The sequence below is a fragment of the Podarcis pityusensis genome, assembly GCF_964106645.2.
Source record: "Podarcis pityusensis genome assembly, chromosome: 13".
Classification (NCBI taxonomy): Eukaryota; Metazoa; Chordata; class Lepidosauria; order Squamata; family Lacertidae; genus Podarcis; species Podarcis pityusensis.
In genome coordinates this window covers 49,010,375-49,036,550 of record NC_138038.1, presented here as the reverse complement: position 1 = coordinate 49,036,550, position 26,176 = coordinate 49,010,375, and the positions used below count along the sequence as shown (strand labels likewise).

Sequence of the window (26,176 nt, the reverse complement as noted above, 5' to 3'; positions counted from 1 at the left end):
ATTAGCCTAGTATGATTGGTGAGGTGCGGAGCCAAGAGTTTGCCCAAGGCCAGCGAGAGGCGAAAACTGCACTGCAAAATTAAGCAAGAGAATCTCTCCGCCCTTTCAATGGAGTTGAATTCACGAGATTTTCAATGTGACGTTGCATTTATTTTTCACCAAATACATTTTAATTAATAATTTCATTTATGTCCCTTTCTCCGAGGAACTTGGAGCAGTGCCCACGCCACAACAACTTTGCAAGGTAGAGTAGGATAAGAAAAGGGCTCAGTTGGTTGAGCATCTGCCTTGCCTGCCTCGGGTTCAATCCCCGGTGTCTCCAATTAGGTTTGAGATCCACTGCCAGCCAGTGTGGACAATTCTGAGTTAGACAGACCCGCAGTGCACCTTCCTGAGAGGTCGCCCTGGGAGCCTTAGTGGCCAAAAAGCCACTTGAACCCAGATATAGCCCAGGACTCTAACCACTGCGCAACACTGCCTTGGCAAGGCCAAACATTTCCAGGAGATCCCTTTGACCCAACCACCTGCGCCGGGTTGGCCAGCGAAACCTGAGCTGAGGTAGACCCCAAAAAGAGATTCTGGAGCAGACGGGTTGCGAATAATCCGGATTCGCTGGTGCGCCAAGAGGCGCGGGGCGCGTGACGCATTTGGAGAGGGAGAGGAGCGCCGGTGGCGGCGGCGCCGCGGATCGCGCTCTCTCGCCCTTGGCCGGTCTCCCTGCCCGGCTGGAGGTTGCGGGGCGGAGCAGGCTGTGCCGGGGGACGCGGCCGTGTGGGGCGGAGGCAGCCTCGCTCCGCCCCGGCCTGCGTCGCCCCCTTGCGCGATCCCAGCCTCCGGAGGCGCACGGAGCCCGATCTCGGGGCGCAGCGTCCCCCCGGCCGCCTCCGCCGCTCCAGCCCCCTTCTTCGCCCATGGGGACCCTCCCGGAGCGCGGCCACCCGCCCTCGCCCCGCGCCTGGTGGTGAGTCTGGGCACCCGGGGCGCCCGTCCTTTGTCTCCCTTTCTCTCCCTCTTTCCTCTGCGCGCCCCCCTCTCCATCCCTCCTCCGGCCTCATCCATCCGCGCTTCTCTCTTTTCTCCCCCAAGACTTATGCTCCCCCCCATGTCATGTCCCGCCTCCCTCTCCCTATTCCTATTTTTTCTTTCTCTCCGCCTCCCTGGGACCCGGAATGCGGAAACAGGAGGCCTGCCTCGGCTCTCCACGCCATGGGACCCCCCCTTCCCTCTCCCGGCTCCCTCCATCGCCCACACCCCCTTCTCCCCTTATGGACCCTCCCCACCCTTCAAACACACGCAGTTATTATGAGTTTCCCTCCTTGCAGCGAAAACGGCCCCACCCACCCGATTTTTTACTTACCTCCGCCTCTGCCCCCTGTATTTGCATTTCTATCCCCACCTTTTTCTCAAGGGGGTGGGCTTTATGGTGCTCCCCACGCCACCCCACTCCTTTAAAGTAGGTTTGGCTAAGAGGCGGGTGGCTGGGCTCAAGGTCACGCCTTCGTGGCCAGGTGGAGATTCGAACCCAGGTCTCTCACCTGGGTCCTAGTCCGAGGACACTCTAACCACTACGCAAGACCACAGTGCCCGCCGCCCTCCTGCTTCATTCAACCTAGCTCACCCTAGACATCCCAGGGATTGAATTGGGGGCGTTCTGCTTTCAAGGCAGATACTTTACCCCTGAGCAAGATAAGTGTGGACCCCTTCTTCTCCTCTGCCCCACAGTCCAGCCCCCTTTTGTATCCTTTCCAGGCCCTACCTATTCCTGCCACCTGCCCTTCTCCCTCCCTCCCTTCCATTCCTTCTGTTCCCCCTAATTAATTCATCCCACCTTTTACGCTTCTTTTCATTTGGGGAATTGCGGGATGAAACCCGAGCGGCTGGCTGCTTTATTGTTGACCTCAATGGCGTAGTACTGTATTTAGTTAATTATTACATTTAAGGGGGTGGGGGACACTTCAAGCAGGTCAGAGCTAGGTACGCAATTCATTCCTCTCTCTTCCGTCCTCTCAACAACACTGAGAGGTAGGCTGGGCAGAAAGCATGAGACTTGCCCATGTTCACTCAGGGAACTTCATGGCTGATTCGAACCCAGCTCTTCCTGGCCATAGTCTGACAACTGGGGTCGAAGTTTGGGGACCCCTGTTCTCAACTGGAGGCTCCTTGGTGCAGAAAGACATTGCTGAGCGTCAACAATTCTTCCATTTTAGCGGGTTAGGCTAGATGACCCCGGAGGGTCCCTTACAACTGGCGATTTTATGATCTGCTCTTTCTCTCACTGCAGACGCTGCCCCATGGATACCAGCCCCCCGACTCCGGACCCCGGGGGCCCGCGGAGGGACTTTGCGGCTTCTGACCAAGGACCCCCGTCTTTTGAGGGGCTTCTGGGGCGGCTGGGAGCTGGGGGGCGAAGGCAGCGCCTCCTCCTGGCCCTGACCTGCCTGCCATGCCTCCTCCTGGGGCTCGGAGCCGGCTCGGACGCCCTCTTCACTCTGACGCCTCCACGCCACTGCCGGGACCCCAACAGCACCCGGTTCCCGGACAACGCAACCTGCTGGGACCCCCACTGCCAGAGCTGGGAATACGGGGGTCTCCCAGCTCTCACCAACAATCCGGTGACCGAGGTAAAAGCCCCAAATCCCCTCTCGACGTTGCCACCCAGGTCCACTTCCTGGCCCCCCACCCTCACCGTACCCAGGAGAGACAGAAGGGTGCAGTGGTTCTTGTGCTAGACCAAGGAGACCTGAGTTCGAATCCCCAGGAAGTTAACTGAGTGTGCTCTTGGGCCAGGCTGCATTACATGGTGGTTGTGTCTATAAAATGGACGGAGTGGGAATAACCAGTTATGCCTGTTCTAAGCTCTTTAAAGGAGGCAGACACAAACACACACACATATACCGTATTTTTCGCTCTATAAGACGCACCAGACCACAAGACGCACCTAATTTTTGGAGGAGGAAAACAAGAAAAAAAATATCTGAATCTCAGAAGCCAGAACAGCAAGAGGGATCGCTGCGCAGTGAAAGCAGCAATCCCTCTTGCTGTTCTGGCTTCTGGGATAGCTGCGCAGCCTGCATTCGCTCCATAAGACGCACACACATTTCCCCTTACTTTTTAGGAGGGAAAAAGTGAGTCTTATAGAGCAAAAAATACGGTATATAGTGCCAGAAACTTTCTTACAGAACATGTTCCTTCACTCCTACACAAAGCAGTTAATTGGAGCCAGTCCACAAACTGGCTTTCAATGCTGGGCTCAACCTGAATCACACGATATAATAATAATAATAATAATAATAATAATAATGAGATTGCATCTGAGCCGTTGGCGACAGGAGTGCTTCTGAGCATGTCTGGGGTCTTTTCTCCCTGTTCCTGTGCTGCTGGATAGTCACTGCCAGATCCTGAAACCAGGATCGGGGAACATGGGGGTCACACTTGTAGGTCACGCTTGCCCCATCCTCCCTTCCAGCTCTTTGATGTCTGCTGCCGCAAGAATGCATCCATTCAGAGCTAATTTGACCCCGGACTTCTAGGATCTCAAATTTAGATCCTTGTTCATTTGGGGGTTATTGGTAATTTTTTGCAACCTGTTTTTACATGCGAGCCAAAATGCGTTGCAACTCTCTCAACTCAGAGCTGCAAATTTAAGCAAATAAGAGAAGCATTTGGTAAAAATCTATATGGCTGATAAAGATTTTGGCATATTAAATACTGAGAAATGTGCATATAAATGTTAATAAATATATAGGTTCTGATGGCACAAGATTAGACCTTTCCCACCAGCTGATTATAGAAACAAACCACTCACTCTATGGGACAGGGGAAAGCTGGATTTGTTTTTTTGTGGGGGGTCACGGAATCATAGAGTTCGAAGGTACCCCGAGGGCAATCTAGTCCAACCCCCTGCAGTGGAGGAATCTAACATGGGGCTCGAACCCACAACCCTAAGAGTCTCTTGCTCTACTGGCTGGTGGTCCTTTTTTTTTTAATTTTAGTTACAGTTATGGGCCTCAAAAGCTGGAAGTGACCCGAGCCTCTCTGGACCTCTGAGAGGGGCTGCATCCACCACCCATATTCCTTCCCTCCTATAAACGTCATGTTCTCCATTGTTCCGCTGCTTTTGAACCTCTCTTTCTCCTCAGTGGTCCCTGGACTGTTTCCGTGGATGGATTGTTCCCTTGGAGCAACTCTGCTTCCTCTTGGGTTTTGCTGCAGGCGCGCTGCTGCTGGGACACCTGGCAGACAGGTAAGCCAGAGGGTGAGGCAGCGGGCCTGTCGATGGGGCAGTTGGCAGGGGAAGCCATTTGTCATGAAGACATTTGCTCCCACGAGATCCATAAGGAAAGCCTGCCGGATCGGGCCAGTCGAGCACATCCATTCCAGCTTCTATCCTACATGACCAGTGCCGGATTTGCGTACAGTGGTACCTCAGGTTAAGTACTTAATTCGTTCTGAAGGTCCGTACTTAACCTGAAACTGTTCTTAACCTGAAGCACCACTTTAGCTAATGGGGCCTCCTGCTGCCGCCGCGCCGCCGGAGCACAATTTCTGTTCTCATCCTGAAGCAAAGTTCTTAACCTGAAGCACTATTTCTGGGTTAGCGGAGTCTGTAACCTGTAGCGTATGTAACCTGAAGCGTATGTAACCTGAGGTACCACTGTATAAGCTAAACAAGCTATAGTTTAGGGCCCCACTCTCTTGGGGGCCCAAAAAAAATTGAAGGGAGAAGAAACTGGATCTACATTTCCAAAATATAAGATAAAAAACAAATAAAACAAAACCGACATACAGCAACAGTGTTTTGTGTTGTGTAGGCTCCTATGATGTAAGTCATGGGCCTAGCCTGCTCCCTAAAATATCACTGGTTTGTGTTGCATTCCGATGCCAAAGGAAGGATTGGACCCTGGTTAATAAAATACACACAAGGCTTGGCCAGCAAGACTCTGGGAGGAAGTGCAAATAATAATCCTGCCACACCCCGGCCCAGGTCCCTTTTATTAACAAAAGAACTCTTAACACAGCGTTTGTAAGAACCAATCAGATTTCCTCTGAGCATTTCAAAAAATCCCCCACGTGGGACAAAGTCAGATCAGAGAAATCCTTTTAACTACAAAGAAACTATTTCCTACTTGAGCATGCATACATGGTGAAGCTAAATAAACAGGAACCAAGGACGAATGCATTTAGTACCCCCGAAGGTCATAAAACCCATAGGAAAGAAAGACACATTTACCATCTCCATGTAAACTCTGTTCCTGGCCCTTAAGATCTATCTAACGATTAACAAAACTAACAAAAGCTACATCAAAGCTACCTTCTATCTTTATGGCCTGGTGAAGCAACTGGTCTGTGTTTCAGAATGCTTATACGTGCCTGTCAGGTGTAGAAAAAGAAAATGGCAGAGGTGCAGAGGCTTGTGGGATTCGATCAGAAATCATGTCAAATGATGCAAGCCCAGGCAAAGCAATGCTTTCATCGCTGACACAGTGGCATGCTGCATTTTTCATAATTCCTCATAGCAATCCCACCTGACCCCCACATCTTTGCTCCTTTCTATATAGAGGGTGCCTACATTCTGCATGGACTGGTTGCATGGCAACATGGGCAAATGGCTTGAGATACCTATGAGGTCCATCAATTACCATCTAGCATATATTCAACACAAAAAACAGCGACAATTTGTTGCTGACAAAGGACAGCTGGACATATAAAGGGCCCCATTACCTTCAGTAGCTGAGGGCCTCATCAAACCTAAAGCCGGCCCTGTACATGACCATGTCCAGCGCTCTTTTAAAGCCATTCCAGTTGGTGACGTCACTGCCTCTTGTGGGAGTGAGTTCCACAGTTTAACTTGGCGCTGTGAGAAGCAGCATGCTTTTTTTTGCCTCCTGAATCTCCCAGCATTCCTCTCATGGCCACCAGCTGGGGTGGCTTCAAGGGAGGATCTGACAGGTGAATGGAGGCTATAGGGCTATCGTCGGTTATTAGTGACAATAGTTATGTTCCCTCTCCCTTGTTGGAGGTAGCCTGGCTCTGAGGGCCAGTTTTTGGGAGTCACAAATGCAGAGAGAGCGCTGCTATGCTCAAGTCCTGCTATGAGAACAGGGAAAATAAAGATAGGATACCCTTAATTCAATGGACTGACGATAGGACATCACTGGTACAGTGGTACCTCGCAAGACGAATGCCTCGCAAGACGAAAAACGCGCAAGACGAAAGAGTTTTCCGTTTTTTGAGTCGTTCCACAAGACGAATTTCTCTATGGGCTTGCTTCGCAAGACGAAACGTCTTGGAGTTCTTGCGAGTTTGTTTCCTTTTTCTTTAAGACGCTAAGCCGTTAATAGCCGCTAAGCCGCTAAGCTGTTAATAGCCGCTAAGCCGCTAATAGCCGTGCTTCGCAAGACGAAGAAACCGCAAGACGAAGAGACTCGCGGAACGGATTAATTTCGTCTTGCGAGGCACCACTGTAATTTATGAACGCAGCCACAGACTCCGTATGGATAAATACAATAACATCTGGAATGAGTTTATGCAAAATGTGGTAGGCTATTCGCATTTACATAAGCACTAGGACAATAACACTATACCAATTTATACAAGAATGTCTGGGAATATCGTATATTGATTATACAATATATTATATATACAGTGGTACCTCGGGTTAAGTACTTAATTCGTTCTGGAGGTCCGTTCTTAACCTGAAACTGTTCTTAACCTGAAGCACCACTTTAGCTAATGGGGCCTCCTGCTGCCGCCGCACCGGAGGAGCACAATTTCTATTCTCATCTTGAAGCAAAATTCTTAACCCGAGGTATTATTTCTGGGTTAGCGGAGTCTGTAACCTGAAGCATATGTAACCTGAAGTGTATGTAACCCGAGGTACCAGTGTATTGATTATATTTTATATATGGATATATATGGAAAATTAAGTTTTCTGTTTTACAATTTACAATCCTTAAAATATCAATTACGTCCCTTCTCCCTTCTCTTTCCATGGTTCATTTTGCAAATCTTAAATCCCTGCGTATTTTACATAATCTAAACCATTCAGTATACCATTATTACATCCATCAAAACTTACTTACACTGTTGAATTTATCTTAACACTGCCAACGTTTTCCAGTGGACACAATTCCCCCCCATATATTCAATAAATATTTTCCAATCTCCTCTAAACTTATGTTCTTCTTGTTCTCTTATTCTGTATGTTAGGTCTGCAAGCTGCACATATTCTGTCAGCTTAAGTTGCCATTCTTCTTTAGTTGGGACCCCCCTCGTTTTCCATTAGGGGGGCTAACAAAACACGGTCCGCAGAAGTGGCATACATAAATACACTTTTCTCATTTATTTATTGCATATTTTCTCTTTTATGTGTATCTTTGTGGTTGCTGTTTTACGCCCTCTCACTTTTCCTCCCCCCTCCCATCTCTTTATTTCTTTTAACTAAAATCACCTTAATAAATTATAAATATTTTTTAAAAAAATCTGCTTTGGGGCTTCTCCTTGGGATGTCTGGTGAGAAGAGGATGGTGGGCTAGAGATGGAAACCCCTTTTGGCCTGCGATCCAGCCGCCAGCCTCTTCTTAATGGTTGCTGCTGGCATCCTTCTGTCTCAATGGAGTGCGCCTCCGGGGGTGAAGGTCAGACTGCTGCGTTAGCAGCCCCAGAGTGACTTTCCCAGGGCCCAGGCCTGAGCAGTGGAAGTCCTGGGCTCCCCAGACGACAAGACCCCCATCTCGGTCTTGCTGGTGTGGCGCAAGGAAAAGCAGAGCAAGACTTTCGGCGCCATCTTGGCTGCAGGAGTTGCCGGAAAGAGGCGTACCAGGTGCCATGAAACCTCCTTAGGGACTCCGCTCAGGATTTCATTTTGCCCCATTTCACTTCACTTCTAATTTATACCCTGCCTTTCTGTATTACAGTGGTACCTCGGGTTACATATGCTTCAGGTTACATATACTTCAGGTTACAGACTCCACTAAGCCAGAAATAGTACCTTGGGTTAAGAACTTTGCTTCAGGATGAGAACAGAAATTGTGCTCTGGCGGCGCGGCAGCAGCAGGAGGCCACACTAGCTAAAGTAGTGCTTCAGGTTAAGAACAGTTTCAGGTTAAGAACAGACCTCCGGAACGAATTAAGTACGTAACCAGAGGTACCACTGTACTCTGCACAAGGCGGTTTGCGAGCTGAAGAAACAACAAAACAAGACAGCAAAAAATCACACCCCTAACAACAATGTGATCTGGTTCATAAAAAGCCGTAATAAAAACATAACTTTAAAATGAATGACTTAAGAGAAGAAGGTAGGAAATAATTATGCAGAGGATGCAAAGCTATTTCTTTTCCTTTGATGGGGTTTCCAACTCATGTTAGGAGTTCCACGGTTGCTTATGCTTTTAATTAAAAGTGACCTTAGCATTTCAGTTGGCTGAAGATTCCTTCTTAAAGCTCCGTGCATTTTGCAAGTTGAACCTTTGCATTCTGAAATAATAAAAACTACGCATCATTTAAAAATAAAATAAAATGAATGACTTAAACCAAACAAAGCAATATTCAATAATCCATTCAGGTATAGGAAAAAGTAAAATTAAATATCAGCAAGTAATAATTGAACGGTTTACAATAAAGACCCAGAATACAAAAATTACTAAACTACGATCAATAAAAATAACGACAAGTCACAGTGCATGAAATACAGTCATGCCTTGGATCCTGAATGCCTAGTGAGTCGGAACGTTTTCGCTCCCAAATCCTGCAAACTGTTCCAGTTTGCGAACGTTCTTTGGAACCTGATTGTCTGACGGGCTTCTGCGGCTTCCGATTGGCTGCAGGAGCTTCTTTCAGCCAATCGGAAGCCGCGCTTTGGTTTCCAAACATTTTGGTAGTCAAATGGACTTCTAGAACGGCTTCCGAGGTACGACTGTACCACAAAACATACAAAACCATTTCAAAGGATCAAACTGAGAAACGAGGACACGCAACTTACAATTAAAAAATAAATAAATCCCCGAACCTTGATGAAAATAATTATAAAAAATCCCTGAGCCTGGATTTGCATAGGGTTTACTGCTTCCTCAAGAAAGTCTCAAGGCTGACCTTTTTATCCAGACCTTTGTGGAAGACTCAGAGGAGCTTGGGCTAGGAAGGAGAGAGAGGAGAATCGGCAGAGCAACCTCTCACCTCCTTTGTCTTTTCATCCGCAGCGTGGGGCGGCGCGGGACCCTCCTTCTGGCCCTGGCCCTGGGTTGCCCTGCGGGCCTCTTGGCTGCCTTTGCCGCCTCGCCCTCCGTCTTCATGTTGGGCCGTTGCCTCTGGGGGGCGATGCTGGGGGGCTTGCAGCTCTCCCTCTACCTTAGCCGTGAGTATCCTCTCCTACGTTGCGCAAGCGAATCCATCGGTTGGGAGGGTTCCTCCATTGCAGGCCGCAGCGTAGGAAACACAAGACGCTGCCTTGTGCTGAATCAAGTCATTGGTGCGCCTAGCTCAGTGGTTCTCCAAATGGGTGTTGCAGCCCTCGGGAGGCAATGAGTATCACTAGGGGGGTGCTAAGAGGCAAGGGACAGCGGGTGTAAATGACCACCCGACTTGTCAGGCTGCCGGCGCTGAATCAAGCTTTGTTCGGTTGCATTAATTAAAACGAATCATTTTTATTGCATTCATTCAATAGTTTTAATTGGGGTTTGAATGAAGGTGCAATGGATTGTTGGGACGCGGGTGACACTGTGGTCTAAACCACTGAGCCTCTTCGAATCCCCATGACGGAGTGAGCTCTCGTTGCTCTGCCCCAGCTCCTGCCAACCTAGCAGTTCGAAAGCACACCAGTGCAAGTAGATAATTAGGTACCACTGCGGCAGGAAGGTAAATGGCGTTTCTGTGTGCTCTGGTTTTCATCACGGTCCTCCATGTGCCAGTAGCAGTTAGTCCTGCTGGCCACATGACCCGGAAAGCTGTCTGTGGATAAACATCGGCTCCCTCGGCCTGAAAGCAAGATGAGCGCCACAACCCCATAGTCGCCTTTAGTTGGACTTAACCATCCAAGGGTCCTTTACCTTTTTTTTTTTTACCTAAAGGTGCAATGGATTGTTGCTATTTTGCGTTATTATATTCCTTAGTGGATTGTGCAAACCACGGTTTATCGTGCATTTTTACAGAGTAGGCACTGGAGATGAGTTGCTGGAACCAAGGGGGCAGTGGCGAGAAAATGACCTTATCTAGCAGACTGGTAAATGCTCTCCTGAATTTCAGGCAAGGCTCTCTCATAGTCCTACCCAGAGATGCCTGGAGGGATTTGAATCTGGGGTCTCCTGCGTCCAAAGCAGACACTTTAACCCTGAGCTACGGCCTTTCAGGAGTTTGACTTTTAAATATTAACTCTGTGAGATACGGTCAAACCTTGGAAGTTGAACGGAATCCATTCCGGAAGTCCGTTCGACTTCCAAAACGTTCGGAAACCCAAGCGTGGCTTCTGATTGGCTGCAGGAAGGTCCTGCAGCCAACCGGAAGCCCCGTCGGACGTTTGGGTTCCGAAAACCATTCGAAAACCGGAACACTCACTTTCAGGTTTCGATTGTTCGGGAGCCAAGGCATTCAAGATCTAAGACTGTACTTAGTTTTGCTCTTTTACTTAGCTTTAGGGCCGTGGTTCCCAACAATTTGATTTTTAAGGGGGGAAATTCGAGAATGAGTTATTAACAGTTAATGGCCTTTTAGGCTTCCTCCACATGAATAGTTCATTTTTTGAATATTATATGCCATGGGGGGGGCACATCAGGATTTTAGAGATGCTTAGGTGGGGCATGGCCAAAAAAAAGGTTGGGCACCACTGCTTTAGGGAGTTTCGTTGATGTTTTCATCTGGCGTTTTCATTGTTTTCCATGTCAACCGCTGCTCTGTCACCCCTGGAAAATATTTACAGTGGTAACTCGGGTTAAGAACTTAATTCGTTCTGGAGATCCGTTCTTAACCTGAAACTTTTCTTAACCTAAAGTACCACTTTAGCTAATGGGGCCTCCCGCTGCCGCTGCACGATTTCTGTTCTTATCCTGAAGCAAAGTTCTTAACCCGAGGCACTATTTCTGGGTAAGCAGAGTCTGTAACCTGAAGCGTCTGTAACCCAAGGTACCACTGTAATTGCAGCTTAGAAATTTGCCCCCTATTAAGTAGTGGGTTGACAAAGCAGACGACACAGAGATTTCTCCAAGTGGTTCTTTATAGTAAGCTGGAACTGAACTGAACTGAACAGCTCAGCTGACCTGCTTGTATACTCCAGGGTTTCCCGCCTAAATTAACTGACGTGGACCTGAGTAAAAACTATACAGTCATACCTTGAGTTGAATGTGCTTCAGGTTGAGCGCTTTTGGGTTGCACTCCGTGGCAACCAGGAAGTAATGGAGCACGTTACTTCCAGGTTTCGCTGCTTGCGCATGCGCAGTTGCTCAAAATGACGTCATGCGCAGAAGCAGCAAGACGCGCAGACGCGCCGTCGCGTTTTACGTTCCATTCAGGATGCGAACAAGGCTCCGGAACGGATCCCGTTTGTATCCTGAGGTACCACTGTATACACAATACCCCTGGTGGCCAGGGTGAGAATTTCAATACATAACACCCCCCATCCTTTTTGCCTGGCCGTGCCTTGACTTAGCCGCTGCCTCTCTTCCTTTCCAGGCTTGGAGCTGTGCTGCCCCCCCCAGCGGCTGCCCGTGACCATGGCGGCAGACCTCCTCATGGTTGGGGGGCACTTCCTTCTTCTGGGGCTGGCATTGGCGTGTGGCGGTTGGAGGGTCTTGCAGGGCGTCATGGCGGCTGGGCTGGGCCTCTGCCTCCTCTATGGGTAAGTTGTGGCCGCGTCACTGAAACCTCTCGCCAAAACCAGGCAGAAGGCCTTTGGGGGGGGAAATAATATTTTTATTAGTTGTCAATTACAATAATTCAATAATAGCCTCATTAGAAGAAAGGGATATTAGCTCCACCCAAGGCATGAAGGAGAACAGCAACAACCAGGAAAAGGTAAACATAAAATTTTACAATGACAAAAAAGAAACATCACGGACAGGCTATAGTTTGAACGCTTCACCTGTAGATTTATAAATCATTTAATGTGTCAATACAAATGGAAGTCATTAATATTGCTGTTGTTGTATAAGGGATTGCTATTTTGCCTGGAGCGTAATTGAAATTCATAAGATTTGGGGACGCAGAAATAAAGTACATCATCAAACCACCAATTCTAGCATGCGGGGGACCACCTAAATTACATAATCTGGCATCTGAATGATTGGTATTAGTAATTGTATTATAATTTGGCGTTGTTATAATGAGGCTGAAAGCCTTTTTGCTTGTTGCACCCAGTACGGGAAACTACCGCCCGGCACAATTCCAAGTGTTGGTGCTGACCTTTAAAGCCCTAAACGGCCTCAAATGCCCAGTAGACCTGAAGGAGCGTCTCCACCCCCATCGTTCAGCCTGGACACTAAGGTCCAGCGCTTAGGGCCTTCTGGCGGTTCCTTCACTGCGAGAATTAAAGTTACAGGGAACCAGGCAGAGGGCCTTCTCGGTGGTGGCGCCCACCCTGTGGAACACCCTCCCATCAGATGTCAAGGAAATAAACAACTATCTGACTTTTAGAAGGCATCTGAAGGCAGCTCTGTTTAGGGAAGTTTTTAATGTTTGATATTTTATCATGTTTTTAATATTCTGTTGGGAGCCGCCCAGAGTGGCTGGGGAGGCCTGGCCAGGTGGGTGGGGTATAAATAATAAGTTGTTGTTGTTGTTGCTGTTTTCTGCAGTCTTCAGATGAGGATTAGACTATGCAAAAAATGAATACAGTCATACCTTGGGTTAAATATGCTTCAGGTTGAGCGTTTTCAGGTTACACTCCGCGGCGACCCGGAAGTAAAGGAACACGTTACTTCCGGGTTTTGCCGCATGCGCAGACGCTCAAAATGACGTCACACGCATGCGTGGAAGCAGTGAATCATGCCACACGCAGATGCAAGTTGCATTCGCTTTAGGATGGGAACGGGGCTCCGGAACGGATCCCGTTTGCATCCAGAGGTACCACTGTATAAAATTTTAGCTGCAGTCCATTCATTTTCAGCTTTGTATTCTTTTTACTAAAAAAGTGTGCCTAGACATTCCGTTGCTGCGCCCATAACCTAGGTTTAAGGTGTCATTTAGCTCCTAGCTTTCATATCTCAGTTTCTAACACTGCCTGATACCCCTGATTCCCCCCCCCCGCCCCGATCCTGCTTAGGTGCCCTGGATTGTACCCAGACTCACCCCGGTGGCTCTTGGCCACTCGACGGACAGCCCAAGCCAAGGAGATCCTGCTAGCCCTGGCTCAGGGCAGTGGCAGCCAGGAGTCAGAGGCTCAGGAGGCCTTGGAAGGTGAGTCTCAAGAAGAGCATGCCCAGAGGGCTTTGATCCAAAGATTTTACAGAGGGCATGCCAATTTCTGCTTGAAGAACTGGGCTCTAGGTGAAGTGGGAAGCCTCTGCCCTCCTTTCCACCTGCCCCTTTAAAATATTTATAGAAATATATATAGCTCTCTCAAACCTTTATTGAGCCGGACAATAACCAGCATTAAGAAAGCAAAGGGATTTTATTTTGTTTTTAAGGAAATGAAGCACATTTATTCAGATACATATTACAGGGCAGAGCAACATAAATGAAAGTCGCAAGAGATTATATAGGCAGCAAGAAAATTAGAATTTATAGGCCTATCACGAACTCCGAAGAGGGAGGCTGCAAAATGTCTGGGGTCAATTCCCGGCGAGTTTTGAAAGCGAGAGATGCCTTTTGATTGTCCTGGCAGATTTAATAAATGGGGCTCAATGAAGACTTTGCATAGATTTTAGTAAAAGGAGCAATACAGGAGGAGAGCCATGTGGCTGTAGCTTCTCATGGGTGGAATGCCCTTTTCAACTCCTTTATTTTGTGTGTTTTCCCCTAAATCTGCTTCTGAAGAACTTGACAATGCCTGCCACCTCCCTGCTGCAGCCCAGATTTCGTTCCGGGCCGTGCTGTCCTGCAGAAACATCTGGAAGAATGTTCTCATCCTCGGTTTCACTACGTAAGTCCACCTTCCTTTGTCCTGAACCAGAAAGTCTTGGCATTGGTGGGGGTCAGGGAGTTATATACGGGGGGGGGGGGGGTTGGATCACAGAGCACCAGGTGGCTTTTAACATAGGGATCCACTCTTTTGGAACTTTTAATCAGCCATTGCACCATGCAAGGATCTAGAATTCATATAACCATTCCAGTGGTCCTAATTCCTTTCCTTTTTATAACATACAATTTCATCTCAACTTCCCTTGAGAGAAACTATGAGATTTATGCACTACCATTTACAACTTTATCACAGCTGAGTGGATCACTGTTTGGTTGCTCTTTTAAAAATATTTTTAAAGGTATTCGGCAGTTTTCCCTGTTATTTTCTCCCAACTCTACATTTCCACGATTTTTATATTTAAAAAACTCCTGCTGCTTTAATTTTTGTTCTTCTGTTTTCGTTTTCTTTTTCTTTTTCTTCAGGGTGCTTTTGGTTTGGATGCATTTTCTTCCAGCAAGCTCCTTTCAATATTATTAATATTAATATTATTTATTATTTATACCCCATCCATCTGGCTGGGTTTCCCCAGCCACTCTGGGCAGCTTGCAGCATATCTAAAAACATAATAAAAACATCAACCCTTAAAACATCCCTAAACAGGGCTGCCTTCAGATGCCTTCTAAAAGTCAAAGAGTTATTTATTTCCTTGACATCTGGTGGGAGGGTGTTCCACAGTGCGGGCACCACCACCGAGAAGGCTCTCTGCCTGACTCCCAGTAACCTCACTTCTCGCAGGGAGGGAACCACCAGAAGGCCCTCAGAGCTGAACCTCAGTGTCCGGGCTGAACAATGGGGGTAGAGATGCTCCTTCAGGTATACTGGGCCTTTGAGGCCATTTAGGGCTTTAAAGGTCAGCACCAACACCTTGAACTGTGCTTGGAAACGTACTGGGAGCCAATGTAGGGTTTTCAGGACTGGTGTTATATGGTCTCGGTGGCCACTCCCAGTCACCAGTCTGGCTGCCGCATTCTGGATTAGTTGTAGTTTCCAGGACACCTTTTATTCCCTCCAATCCCCCCAAAATTGGATATACAGTGGTACCTCGGGTTACATACACTTCAGGTTACAGATTCCACTAACCCAGAAATATTACCGCAAGTTAAGAACTTTGCTTCAGGATGAGAACAGAAATCGTGCTCCAGCGGCGTGGCGACAGCAGGAGGCCCCATTAGCTAAAGTGGTGCTTCAGGTTAAGAACAGTTTCAGGTTAAGAACGGACCTCTGGAATGAATTAAGTACTTAACCCGAGGTACCACTGTAAAAAGGGACATGGGTGGCGCTGTGGGTTAAACCACAGAGCCTAGGACTTGCTGATCTGAAGGTTGGCGGTTCGAATCCCCGGCACGGGGTGAGCTCCCGTTGCTCGGTCCCTGCTCCTGCCAACCTAGCAGTTCGAAAGCACGTCAAAGTGCAAGTAGATAAGTAGGTACCGCTCCAGCGGGAAGGTAAACGGCGTTTCCGTGTGCTGCCCTGGTTTGCCAGAAGCGGCTTAGTCATGCTGGCCACATGACCCGGAAGTTGTACGCCGGCTCCCTCGGCCAATAAAGCGAGATGAGCGCCGCAACCCCAGAGTCGGCCACGACTGGACCTAATGGTCGGGGGTCCCTTTACCTTTACCTTTTACCACCGTACTGTAAAAAACTAAACTGCATTGATGTTGTTGTTGTTTTCTGCATGGCACCTCTCCAGATTCATCGCCCACGCCATCTGCCACTGTTACCTGCTGGCCTGGGAATCCCTGGAGGATTCACGGGCCAACTTCTACCTCTCCTACCTGCTGTCATCCGGCAGTGCGGGCCTTGCCTGCCTCTTCCTGTGCCTGAGCGTGGACCGTTACGGACGCCGCGGGATTCTCCTCCTCACCACCACGCTGGCCGGCATCGCTTCCCTGATCCTGCTGGGCCTGGGAGAGTGTAAGTCGCTTCAAGTTAGTTTTCCTTTTTTAAAAAAAGCTGCTAAGGAGTTTCATTTGCAATCATGGTCACGCCCAAAATGAGGATGTGTGTCACAGGGCTCCTCTGCCCTTCCAGAAAGATGCACTAGGCAGATTGCAGAGACATGACCGCAGATTGAGGACTCAGTAGGCTGATAACAACCAGTCCTGTTTATTCTTTTCCCCCCATCAAATGTAGATGGGAAGCTGACCCAAAAGTCCAGGGGTTGCATTATTATCAATTTATGATGGGGTGGAAGGTTCGCAAGCTAAGAAGGACTTGCTCACAAATTTATTGACAGCTGCATGAGTTATTATAGCTAGGAAGTGGAAGGGGCAAGCAGAATATAAAATAGAAGAATGGTATAAAGCGGTGTGGGATATAGCTATGAATGATACATTAACATGTGCCAGTAAGGTAAGGCAGGAGAAATATGCAGGAGAAATTATTCTGAGGAGATATGGAGGGTGCCTGTAGAATAAAACGGAAAGGGGTTGAAATTTTGGAAGGCTGGATAGTTGGAATGGTCTTAGTGGTGGGGTGCACATTTTTGTTCTTATTTATTCATGATTATTACTTTGTCGAAATAAAATAAAGTATCTTTTAAAAAAAATGTAGATGGAGAAGTTGCTGCTGGGCAGAAACAGACCCTCAAATTAGTAAAATGTAATCCAGCATAGTGAAGCTCGATCCATAGAAGTCAGAGGTACAGTCAGTATGCAATTCTGTAATTAGAGAGGCAGTGTTCAGTCTGTTGCAATCTAGAATGGGTTGCACCCCTTTGAAATATCACAGTTGCAGGTGAGGAGCTACTGCTTGATCTAGGCCTGACTCTCAGTGTCTTCTATGCATGTGATAATTTTTTAGCCTCTTGTGAATGAATTTAAATGTGCATTTCCTTTAGTGATGCTTTCTTTTGACATGTTTAAGATAATGATCCTGTTGTTGTTGTTGTTAACTTAGCTGTGTTATATGTGCATTCTGTAGTTGACCTCGTTTTCAATGTTTCCTTTTGAAACCTTTTAAAGATATTATCTTCTCTTAAGTATGTTGTGGGAGGGACACAGGTGGCGCTGTGGGTTAAACCACAGAGCCTAGGACTTGCCGATCAGAAGGTCGGCGGTTCGAATCCCCACCACGGGGTGAGCTCCCGTTGCTCGGTCCCTGCTCCTGCCAACCTAGCAGTTCGAAAGCACGTCAAAGTGCAAGTAGATAAATAGGTACCACTCTGGCAGGAAGGTAAACGGCGTTTCCGTGCGCTGCTCTGGTTCGCCAGAAGCGGCTTAGTCATGCTGGCCACATGACCCGGAAGCTGTATGCCAGCTCCCTCGGCCAATAAAGCGAGATGAGCGCCGCAACACCAGAGTTGGTCACGACTGGACCTAATGGTCAGGGGTCCCTTTACCTTTAAGTATGTTGCTTTGAATGTATACCTGACTTTCTTCAGTCGTGTTTTATTCTGGATTGTTTTGTTTGATGTTTTAATGTAATGTAAACCGCTTCAAGGTTTTTTTCCTTAAAAATATAGCGTAGTTTAGAAATGAAATTAAGAAGAAGAACAACATATAAAGCCCTGTTGAGTCACACCTGTGCAGGGCTAATTAGTGTCATGTCTTTGCACGTAATTTCTATATTTCAAAGGATACATTTTTCTTGTTTTAATTTGCATATTATTATTATTCATTATTGTTATTGTTTGTTGGTAGGTTATGTATTTTTGTGTTTTCACATTTTGAACCACCATAAGAATAATGATCATACAGTAATTGGTTAGTTGCTTTATCTTGCCCAGGGCAAAAAACAACTTACAAATAGATAGACAGACAGACAGAAGACCCCACATAGATATATTAAAACCAAGAGGATAAAGAAATACATTAAAAACACCCCACCCACTTAAAAAAGACCACAGATAGTTAAAGGCCAAAAGTATTATTATATACTTTTGATATACAGAGGTCCGTACTTAACCTGAAACTGTTCTTAACCTGAAGCACCACTTTACCTAATGGGGCCTCCTGCTGCTGCCGTGCCGCCGGAGCCCGATTTCTGTTCTTATCCTGAAGCAAAGTTCTTAACCTGAAGCACTATTTCTGGGTTAGCGGAGTGTGTAACCTGAAGCGTATGTAACCCAAAGCGTATGTAACCCGAGGTACCGCTGTATTATATAGAGGTATAAGTGAACAGATAAGCTTCTTCTGCTTTGAGTGGAAAAATATTAGGAGCCACTTCTGTTGGTTGAGACCTCTCTTAGGGACCGGTTGGTGTCTCCTTTTCACCATTTCTGCCCTTTCCCTCCCTCCGCGTTGCAGATCTCAACGACGCTGCACGGAGAACCTTCTCCATCCTTGGCCTCTTCTCCTCCCACGCAGCTGGATCCCTCAGCATCTTCTTCGCCTCCGAGGTCATCCCCACCGTGATCAGGTGAGGTGGAGAGAGCGAGAGGCCTCTCTCAGGCCCTTCACAAACTACAGGTCCCAGGATTCTTTGGGGGAAAGAAGCTGTACCATCATGTAAGGTTGTGGATGGGGAGTGGGGAAACTGCGAGAAGGTGGCCCTATTTTAAAACTCCACCCTGGCTATATCTCCTTTCGTAGTATAGTCCACCCTTCTTTCGCCAACTGCTTGGGAACAGCCGCCCTGGCCCCCATTTTTCTCTTTCATGTTTCTAGCCCTCATTCTGTGACCATTTTGTTGCTCTCCTTATTTCGCTTCCCCAACAGCTGCAGGTGAGGAAGTGCCGTAGCTCAGTAGAGTCTAATGCAGGCGTGGCCAAACTTGGCCCTCCAGCTGTTTTGGGACTACAACTCCCATCATCCCTAGCTAACAGGACCAGTGGTCAGGGATGATGGGAATTGTAGTTCCAAAACAGCTGGAGGGCCAAGTTTGGCCATGCCTGGTCTAATGCCTGCTTTGAAAGGTTCCAGGTTCAGCTCCTCACATCTGAAGGTAGGGCTGGGAATCCTAGATGGACCAGCAGTATATTCCTGTGTGTCTATAAATTCGTACAGCATTGCCACACATGCACAGAATTTGGTTCTCAATCAGTCAAATCTTTATTACAGTCATAGACCAGCATAAGTAGGGTGGAGCACAATCATTTAGAATCTATAAAACATTTTGGAAAGCTAAAAAGTATTAAAACAGACGGTATAGCTAAAGAACTATAGAAATCAAAAGAAACTAAAAGAATTTGGTACTGGTATCAGGACAGAGTTCTGCTTCATGAAAACCATGCTGTCCTTTTTTAAAAAAAGTTTCTAGTCCCTGGAAAACGAGCGAGGTACCAACTAGAAAAGAATGGCAACTTAAGCTGACAGAATATGTGCAGCTTGCAGGCTTAACATACAGAATAAGAGAACAAGAAGAACATACGTTTAGAGAAGATTGGAAAATGTTTATTGAATATATGGGGGCAAATAGTGTACACTTGAAAACTTTGGCAGCATTAAGATAAATTCAACTGTGTGAGTAAGTTTTGATGGATGTAATAATGGAATACTGAATGGTATCGTTTTTGTAAAATAGGCAGCGATTTATGATACGCAAAATGAACCATGGAAAGAGAAGAAGGGAAGTTCGCTGATATTTTAAGGATGTTTAAATGAGAATTCTAAATTGTAAAACAGAAAATTTAATAAAAATTATGTGTATATAAAATAAAGTAAGTTTCTAGTCCTTAAGACTGGGAACATAGGCAAACCTTGCTGAACTCTCTAAAATGCTGAGAGCAAGGAAAGCAGGCGAATGGCAGGAGCTGAGGTGTATTTAGCAGTCGGGATTCATCTTTCAGTGCCCTGCGTAACCTTTTGTGACTAACCCAAGTAAAATGTCATGCAGAGCCCTTCGAAACTCCATAAGCCACCGAGCACCTTAGGAGCGCAATAATTTTCATTTTCCCCTCAGGCTTGTTTACTCCCCTTCCTCTGGAGGTTTTTAAGCAGAGGTTGGACGGCCATCTGGCATGGCGGCTTTAGTTCAGATTCCTGCATTTCAGGGGGTTGGTCTGGATGACCCTCAGGGCCCATTCCAAGTCTAGAATTCTATATTCTCTTTCGTTCCATTTACGGCATCCTTGGGAAAAGGACCCCCCTTCCGCTCACAGCTCTTTCTCTAGCCTTCGCCGTCCACCTGTTTTGGAGAACTTTGTTAGATAACGCAGGAGCAAGGATTAACAACATCTGCTGAGCCCTTCCTGCCACTGGTTCAGCCTTGTCCTTGAGGCACGGGGAGCTCCGCGACCTTGGCGATAAGGTCCCTATGGCAACTGGTTTCAGGATCGCGTCACCAAGGCCCTCTCTCTTTCTCCCTCCACAGGGGCAAGGGCCTGGGCCTGATCCTGGCCGTGGCGTCCCTGGGCGGCCTGAGCGCCCCTCTGCTGCGGCTGCGAGAGCAACACGGCTCTTTCCTTGAGCACATCGTCCTGGCCTCCCTCAACATCCTGGCTCTCCTCTGCCTGATGCTGCTGCCTGAGAGCAAGAGGAAGGGGCTGCCAGAGGGCCTGCGTGATGGGGAACTCTACCGGAGGCCTTCGCTGCTACGCCGGGCCGGAGGAGGGGAGAGCCGGGACTCAGAAGGAGCCACCCGGCGGGACGACGTGCCTCTGCTGTCCACGCCGAACCCTGCCAGCTGATGCACCCTCTGCCGCCGCCGTACACACGCCCTGGCTGGATCTGGACCTCCTTTGCCCGCTGCGTGGTTTAGGACTTCACTGAGGCCTCACAAGGGCAGAAGAAGACATTGCCAAGCGGCCTCCACGTTTTCCGGTTTCGTCCTGCAGCCTAGCATGAGAACCAGCCACCAGAGAGCTGCCCTTTCCTCCATCTCGCAGGCTGGGTGGGGGTAAACCATTAGCAACGCTGATCATTTATCTTTTTTCCTTCCTTTTTTTAATAAGCCTACGAACTGGCTCGCCCCCGCTCCTCGCACACACGCAGTTCAGTTGGCGATTCAGTGTGGCTCACCGGACGAGGCCCGGCCCAAGACCACACACCCACCCCCTGACCATGCAGGCTTTCGTGGTTGGGACAGTGAACCCTCACAAAACAAGACCGCTCCGTGTGCAGTAATAATAAGCTCCTAGGTACAGTATTTCCAGAAAGCCAGGTCCTTTCTCCGAGTTCCCTGCCCCGAAAGAGCAGCTATCTGCCTTGATCCCTCGTCTTGACCGCCTCTTCAAGTGGAAATTGACAGGTGAAGCTCTGTCCAAATTGGAGAATGGGGAACTAGGGAAAGCTACCCAGCCAGATGGGCAGGGTACAAATAATAAATTATTATTATTATTTCCCTGCCAGATTTCTGGCAGTCAGGTGTTAAAAGGCCCAGGAGCCCTGGCAGAAATAATAGAGTGTCAGATTTAGAGAGGTGTTTCCTCACCTCTCATCCGTTTTTGTAGTTTTTTCCTTAAAATGCTTGGCTGCTCTCCAGTCTGGAAAAAACATCCATACAGTATTGGATATTTAACCTTCTTGGGGGTATAACTTGCCCCAAGATACTGAACCGTAGAGGATTCATTCGGATCAGATTGTTTCTGTTCCCATTTCACAGATTTAGGAAACTGAGGCCAAGATGGAACGTTTACGGGCCAGTTTCAAAGTCAGGGCCAGAGCTTTCAACCTATGCACTACATTCAGTCGTCGTTTTGATAGCACATCTCAGTGTACAAAGGGCTTTGAATGTCACTCTTGCCAGAGTTGACTTAACCCCAAAATGGAAGCAAGAGCCTTGTAAAAGTGGGCTGTTCTATATTCTTCTCCATGATCTTGCAAAAGATGGCTGTTCCCTCAATCCCTATCCCACAATCCCCTGCTGCACTCCATGGCCATTGCTCAATACCTGGGGGTCAGGATTGCCTCTTATAAGCTGGGCGGCATTTCCCTGTTTTACCATCCTGGAGGGAGCAAAACCTTGTTGGATTTCTGCTTCCTTACTGCCAAAAGGAAGCAGCAAGCTGCAGGCTTACTTCCAGCACTAAGAGCAAGAAACCTAATTCCTTCTCTTCTCTCCTCCCTGCCTATTTGTATACTTTATAAAGCATTGACATGCACACCACATCAGGTACAACTGGTTGTTCCACCCCTCTGGGCCCAAGGAAAATGCTAATTTTTATCACCAAGGAGGAAGGGGGGGAAAGAGATGCCTGAATGTGGGAAGAACAGACTGGGCCACTCAACTTGCTCTTTTGGCAACTCAAAATGCAACCCACACAGGAGACTCTGGGAAGACGGTTGGCTGCTTTCTACGGGAAACAAACTACTGACTGTTAATAAGCTAAATACAAATTAAAGGGGGGGCACTTCTTGAGAATCCTTTGCTTCGCCCCATTTATTTCGGCGGTGCTAGAAATGTTTGTCCAGGTTTCTCATGGAGTTGGGGTGCAACTGCAGCTGATGCCCTTCCTCAACGTGGAACAGCAACTGTCCCAGGACGCCCCCCCCCAAATGCTAGCATTCCCCTCAAGCACAGGTAGGGAGCCTACAGCCCTCCTGATATTTCAGCTCCTTCCCACTCCAGGCAGTATGGCCAATGGGCAGGGATGGTGGGAGTTGGGCGTTCTCAAGACCTTGGGGGGGGTGCAGAGGCTCCCCTGCCCTAAAGCATCCTCTCCTAACCTGGGGCTGATGGGATTTGTAGTTCAGAGCATCTGGAGAGAAGGCTGCCCTGAGAGGTCCTTGCATGGAAAAGCCAACTGGGTCTCTTGATGCAGAGTTGTATCGCATGCCCAGCAAGTTTGCTGCTCAAATGCTGGTAACAGGGCAGGTGCAAAGTTGCTGCAGAAACACATTTCCCTGTTCAATGCACAGATGAGAGAAGTCTCCAAACTTGGCAGTAAATGGGAGCTGCTCATCTCTCCTTGACTCACTATGTAAAAATTCTTTAAACACGCATCTCTAGGGTCTAAACCACAGAGCCTAGGACTTGCCGATCAGAAGGTCGGCGGTTCGAATCCCCGTGACAGGGTGAGCTCCCGTTGCTCGGTCCCTGCTCCTGCCAACCTAGCAGTTCGAAAGCACATCAAAGTGCAAGTAGATAAATAGGTACGGCTCCGGCGGGAAGGTAAACGGCGTTTCCTTGCGCTGCTCTGGTTGGCCAGAAGCGGCTTAGTCATGCTGGCCCCATGACCCGGAAGCTGTACGCCGGCTCCCTCGGCCAATAAAGCGAGATGAGCGCCGCAACCCCAGAGTCAGCCACGACTGGACCTAATGGTCAGGGATACCTTTACCTATCTCTACTTCAACCTCCCTGCTTTCTATTATGGTACCCGATTGTGCATTTTTTTCAGTCAGCTGTAGCAGGGGACTTCTGGCACCTCTTCCATCATTCTTCTTGCTTTCCAGAGCATGTTTTGTCCTTTCGACGTGTGAAAAGGCAGGGCTGCACTCTGACAAGACCCACATTTACAGCATCCCACAATACTCTTCCCCGCACATACCCCTTTATGGTAAAAAAAAAATATTTGGGACACACACCCATTTTTCTGCACCTGTTGGTCCAGGACTCCCGCTCCCATCAACTCCAAGCAGTGAGTTCAGGGAAGATGGGACGGATAATCCTGTACCCCGCAATGGTCATTTGTGTGAAAAGCTCCTGCTGCAAATAGGGGGGTCCTGCTCAGCTCACTGGACAAGCTAACACACTGCCCCTCTCTTGCATCTCTGTTGTTGGGGCATCCAGTTATGCAACATGCCGTTATGCTGAGAAATCTGTGCTGCACTGAAGTAGGGATTTTTTTAAAACGCAGGAAAATTCCTGCAGCAAGAAAGCATTGAGTGGGAGGTATGCAAAATCTGCAGCCTGCAAGCAGAGTATTTCTGGCAGTGATCCAGCCACTCTGAAGACAGAAGAGCTGTTTTAGAGAAGTACGTAGACCAATAAACCGCGGCCAAGCTCAGGCAATAAGTTTGGGGCTTGCCTGTATATTCTCTCTCACTCACTCACTCACTCACTCACACACACACAAATACTGCAGATTCCCCAAAAGATGGCCAGGATTTCCAGCAGAAGCTAATTCCATTGCACCAGACTTCTAAAGCCCACAATGGTAGCATTGCTCCCATGGGACTACATTATTACTATTATTAATTAAATTTGTATACCTAAAGATCACGGGATAGTTCACAACATAAAAATACAACATAAGAACACAAAAAGGGTAATAAAAACAAAGCAATACACCCAACACATTTCCAAGGCCGTAGAATATTGGTCACCCAAAGGCCTGGGAGAAGTATGTTTTCATCTGGGACCTAAAGATATATAATGAAGGAGCAAGATGAGCCTCTCTGGCACAAACACAGCCACCACAGAAAAAAGGCCCATCCTAGTGTTGCTGCCCTCCAGACGGCTTGTGGAGGCAGATGAAGAAGAGCCTCAGGTGCCAATCACAGGGTCAGTTCATATGGGTAGAGGTAGTCCTTGAGGTATCGCGGTCCTGAGTCACTTAAGACTTTATATGTCAAACACCGGCACTTTGAATTGGGCCTAGAAGCTAATTGGCAGCCAGTGCAATTGAGCCAGGATTGGTGCAAGAGGATCAAAATGGCCTCCTAATTCGGCACGAGCTGAAGTTTCCAAACTTGGTTATGAGAGCAGAGACAACAGGTTAGGTTATCCCTGCCCAGATAGGGAAATAGCTGGGCTTCAGTCTTAATCTCGATTGAGTTTCAGATTGTTGGCTCTCATCCAGCCCATCACCAAGGCAAGGCAGTGGCTCAGCACATCCGCTGCCCCACCTGCAGATGTAAAGTGGAGCTGGGTGTCAGCATATTGTTGACAATGAAATTCCAAACCTCTATTTAACTCAGTGCTCCACAACATGAAGACTAAAACTGAATCCTGAAGAGCCACACACACCTGGGGACCGCTCCCCAAGCTTTGCCCTCTAGAATTGAGCATCCAAGTAGGACCAGAACGACCCCAAGCGCTGCCACTCAGCCCAAACTTGGTATCGAAAGCTGCTGAGAGGTCGAGAATTCACGGGGGACATTTCCCGTCTCTCTCCGAACAGGCTTCATACAGGGCAATCAAAGCAGTTTCTGTGCCAAAACCCTGATTGGAATGGATGTAGAAAATTAGGTTTTTTTCTAAGAACTCCTGGATCTGGTCCACCACTCTAGAACTCTTCCCAAAGGGAGACGGGCAACTGGCCAGTAGTTACTTAACATTTCCCTGATATATAATGAGATAAAAAAGATGTTGAAATACATATTCTTAAAAAAACCAGAAGCGTTTTTACTTGGTATTATAGGCCGAGACATTAAATTATCTTGGCAAGATCTTAAATTGTTCTTATATGCAACAACAGTGGCAAGACTACTGTTACCCCAGAAATGGAAGCAAGAAGAAATTCTGACGAAAGAAGAATGGCAGACGAAATTAACGGACTATGCAGAATTGGACAAAATGACAGGAAAGATTCGAAACCTGCGGGACCAGAGATTTACAGAAGATTAGAAGAAGTATATGAATTATTTGAAGAGCAACTGCAATCAACAAATTACGCTAGTAGGACTACAAGAAGTTTTGTAAGGAGAAATCTACAAAGTAGAAAAAGATAAGATATTGGTTATGAATTTGAAATGTAGCAGGGAAAATAAGAAATGCATACTAAGAGATTAGATTGGAAAATTTTCAGACAGGACTGATGGAAGTCAAAAAAATTGAATAAGATGTAAAAGTATGTTTAATTACTGTTGAAAATTGCATGTTAAAAAACTAATAAAATTTTATACAGTGGTACCTTGGGTTAAGTACTTAATTCGTTCCGCAGGTCCATACTTAACCTGAAACTGTTCTTAACCTGAAGCACCACTTTAGCTAATGGGGCCTCCTCCTGCTGCTGAAGCCCGATTTCTGTTCTCATCCTGAAGCAAAGTTCTTAACCTGAAACACTATTTCTGGATTAGCGGAGTCTGTAACCTGAAGCGTATGTAACCCGAGGTACCACTATATAGTAGTTATTTCTGCCTCTCTTCTGAGGCATTCACCTCGTTGTTTAGATCAGGCAGGACAGCCACTTGTGCTCTGACTCCCTGTCCCTTGTGGCTGATAAAAACAGGGAGGAGACAACTGGCTGGGCCAGGGAGCTGGATTAATGCCTTCTTAGGCCAGGGCCCAGAGTACACGTGGCTTTCCTGAC

The 26,176-nt window shown here is 47.5% G+C and overlaps 1 protein-coding gene across 1 annotated transcript; it reads left to right on the top strand.

Moving 5' to 3' along the window:
• The first annotated feature begins 796 nt into the window (after positions 1–796).
• SLC22A17 (solute carrier family 22 member 17) lies at positions 797–22,344 on the top strand. The gene is made up of 10 exons (XM_080979793.1): positions 797–961; positions 2,282–2,621; positions 4,140–4,243; positions 9,198–9,352; positions 11,659–11,824; positions 13,247–13,380; positions 13,960–14,065; positions 15,794–16,017; positions 18,351–18,462; positions 20,356–22,344. The coding sequence occupies exons 2-10, from the start codon at positions 2,292–2,294 to the stop codon at positions 20,669–20,671; spliced, it is 1,647 nt and encodes a 548-aa protein (XP_080835919.1). The 5' UTR covers positions 797–961; positions 2,282–2,291; the 3' UTR covers positions 20,672–22,344.
• Positions 22,345–26,176: the final 3,832 nt, after the last annotated feature.

Coding starts and splice junctions, on each gene's coding strand:
- SLC22A17 (XM_080979793.1), top strand. CDS start 2,292: ATGGATACCAGCCCCCCGACTCCGGACCCCGGGGGCCCGCGGAGGGAC. Junction 9,353..11,658: donor GCTCTCCCTCTACCTTAGCC/GTGAGTATCCTC, acceptor CTTCCTTTCCAG/GCTTGGAGCTGTGCTGCCCC. Junction 11,825..13,246: donor GGCCTCTGCCTCCTCTATGG/GTAAGTTGTGGC, acceptor GATCCTGCTTAG/GTGCCCTGGATTGTACCCAG.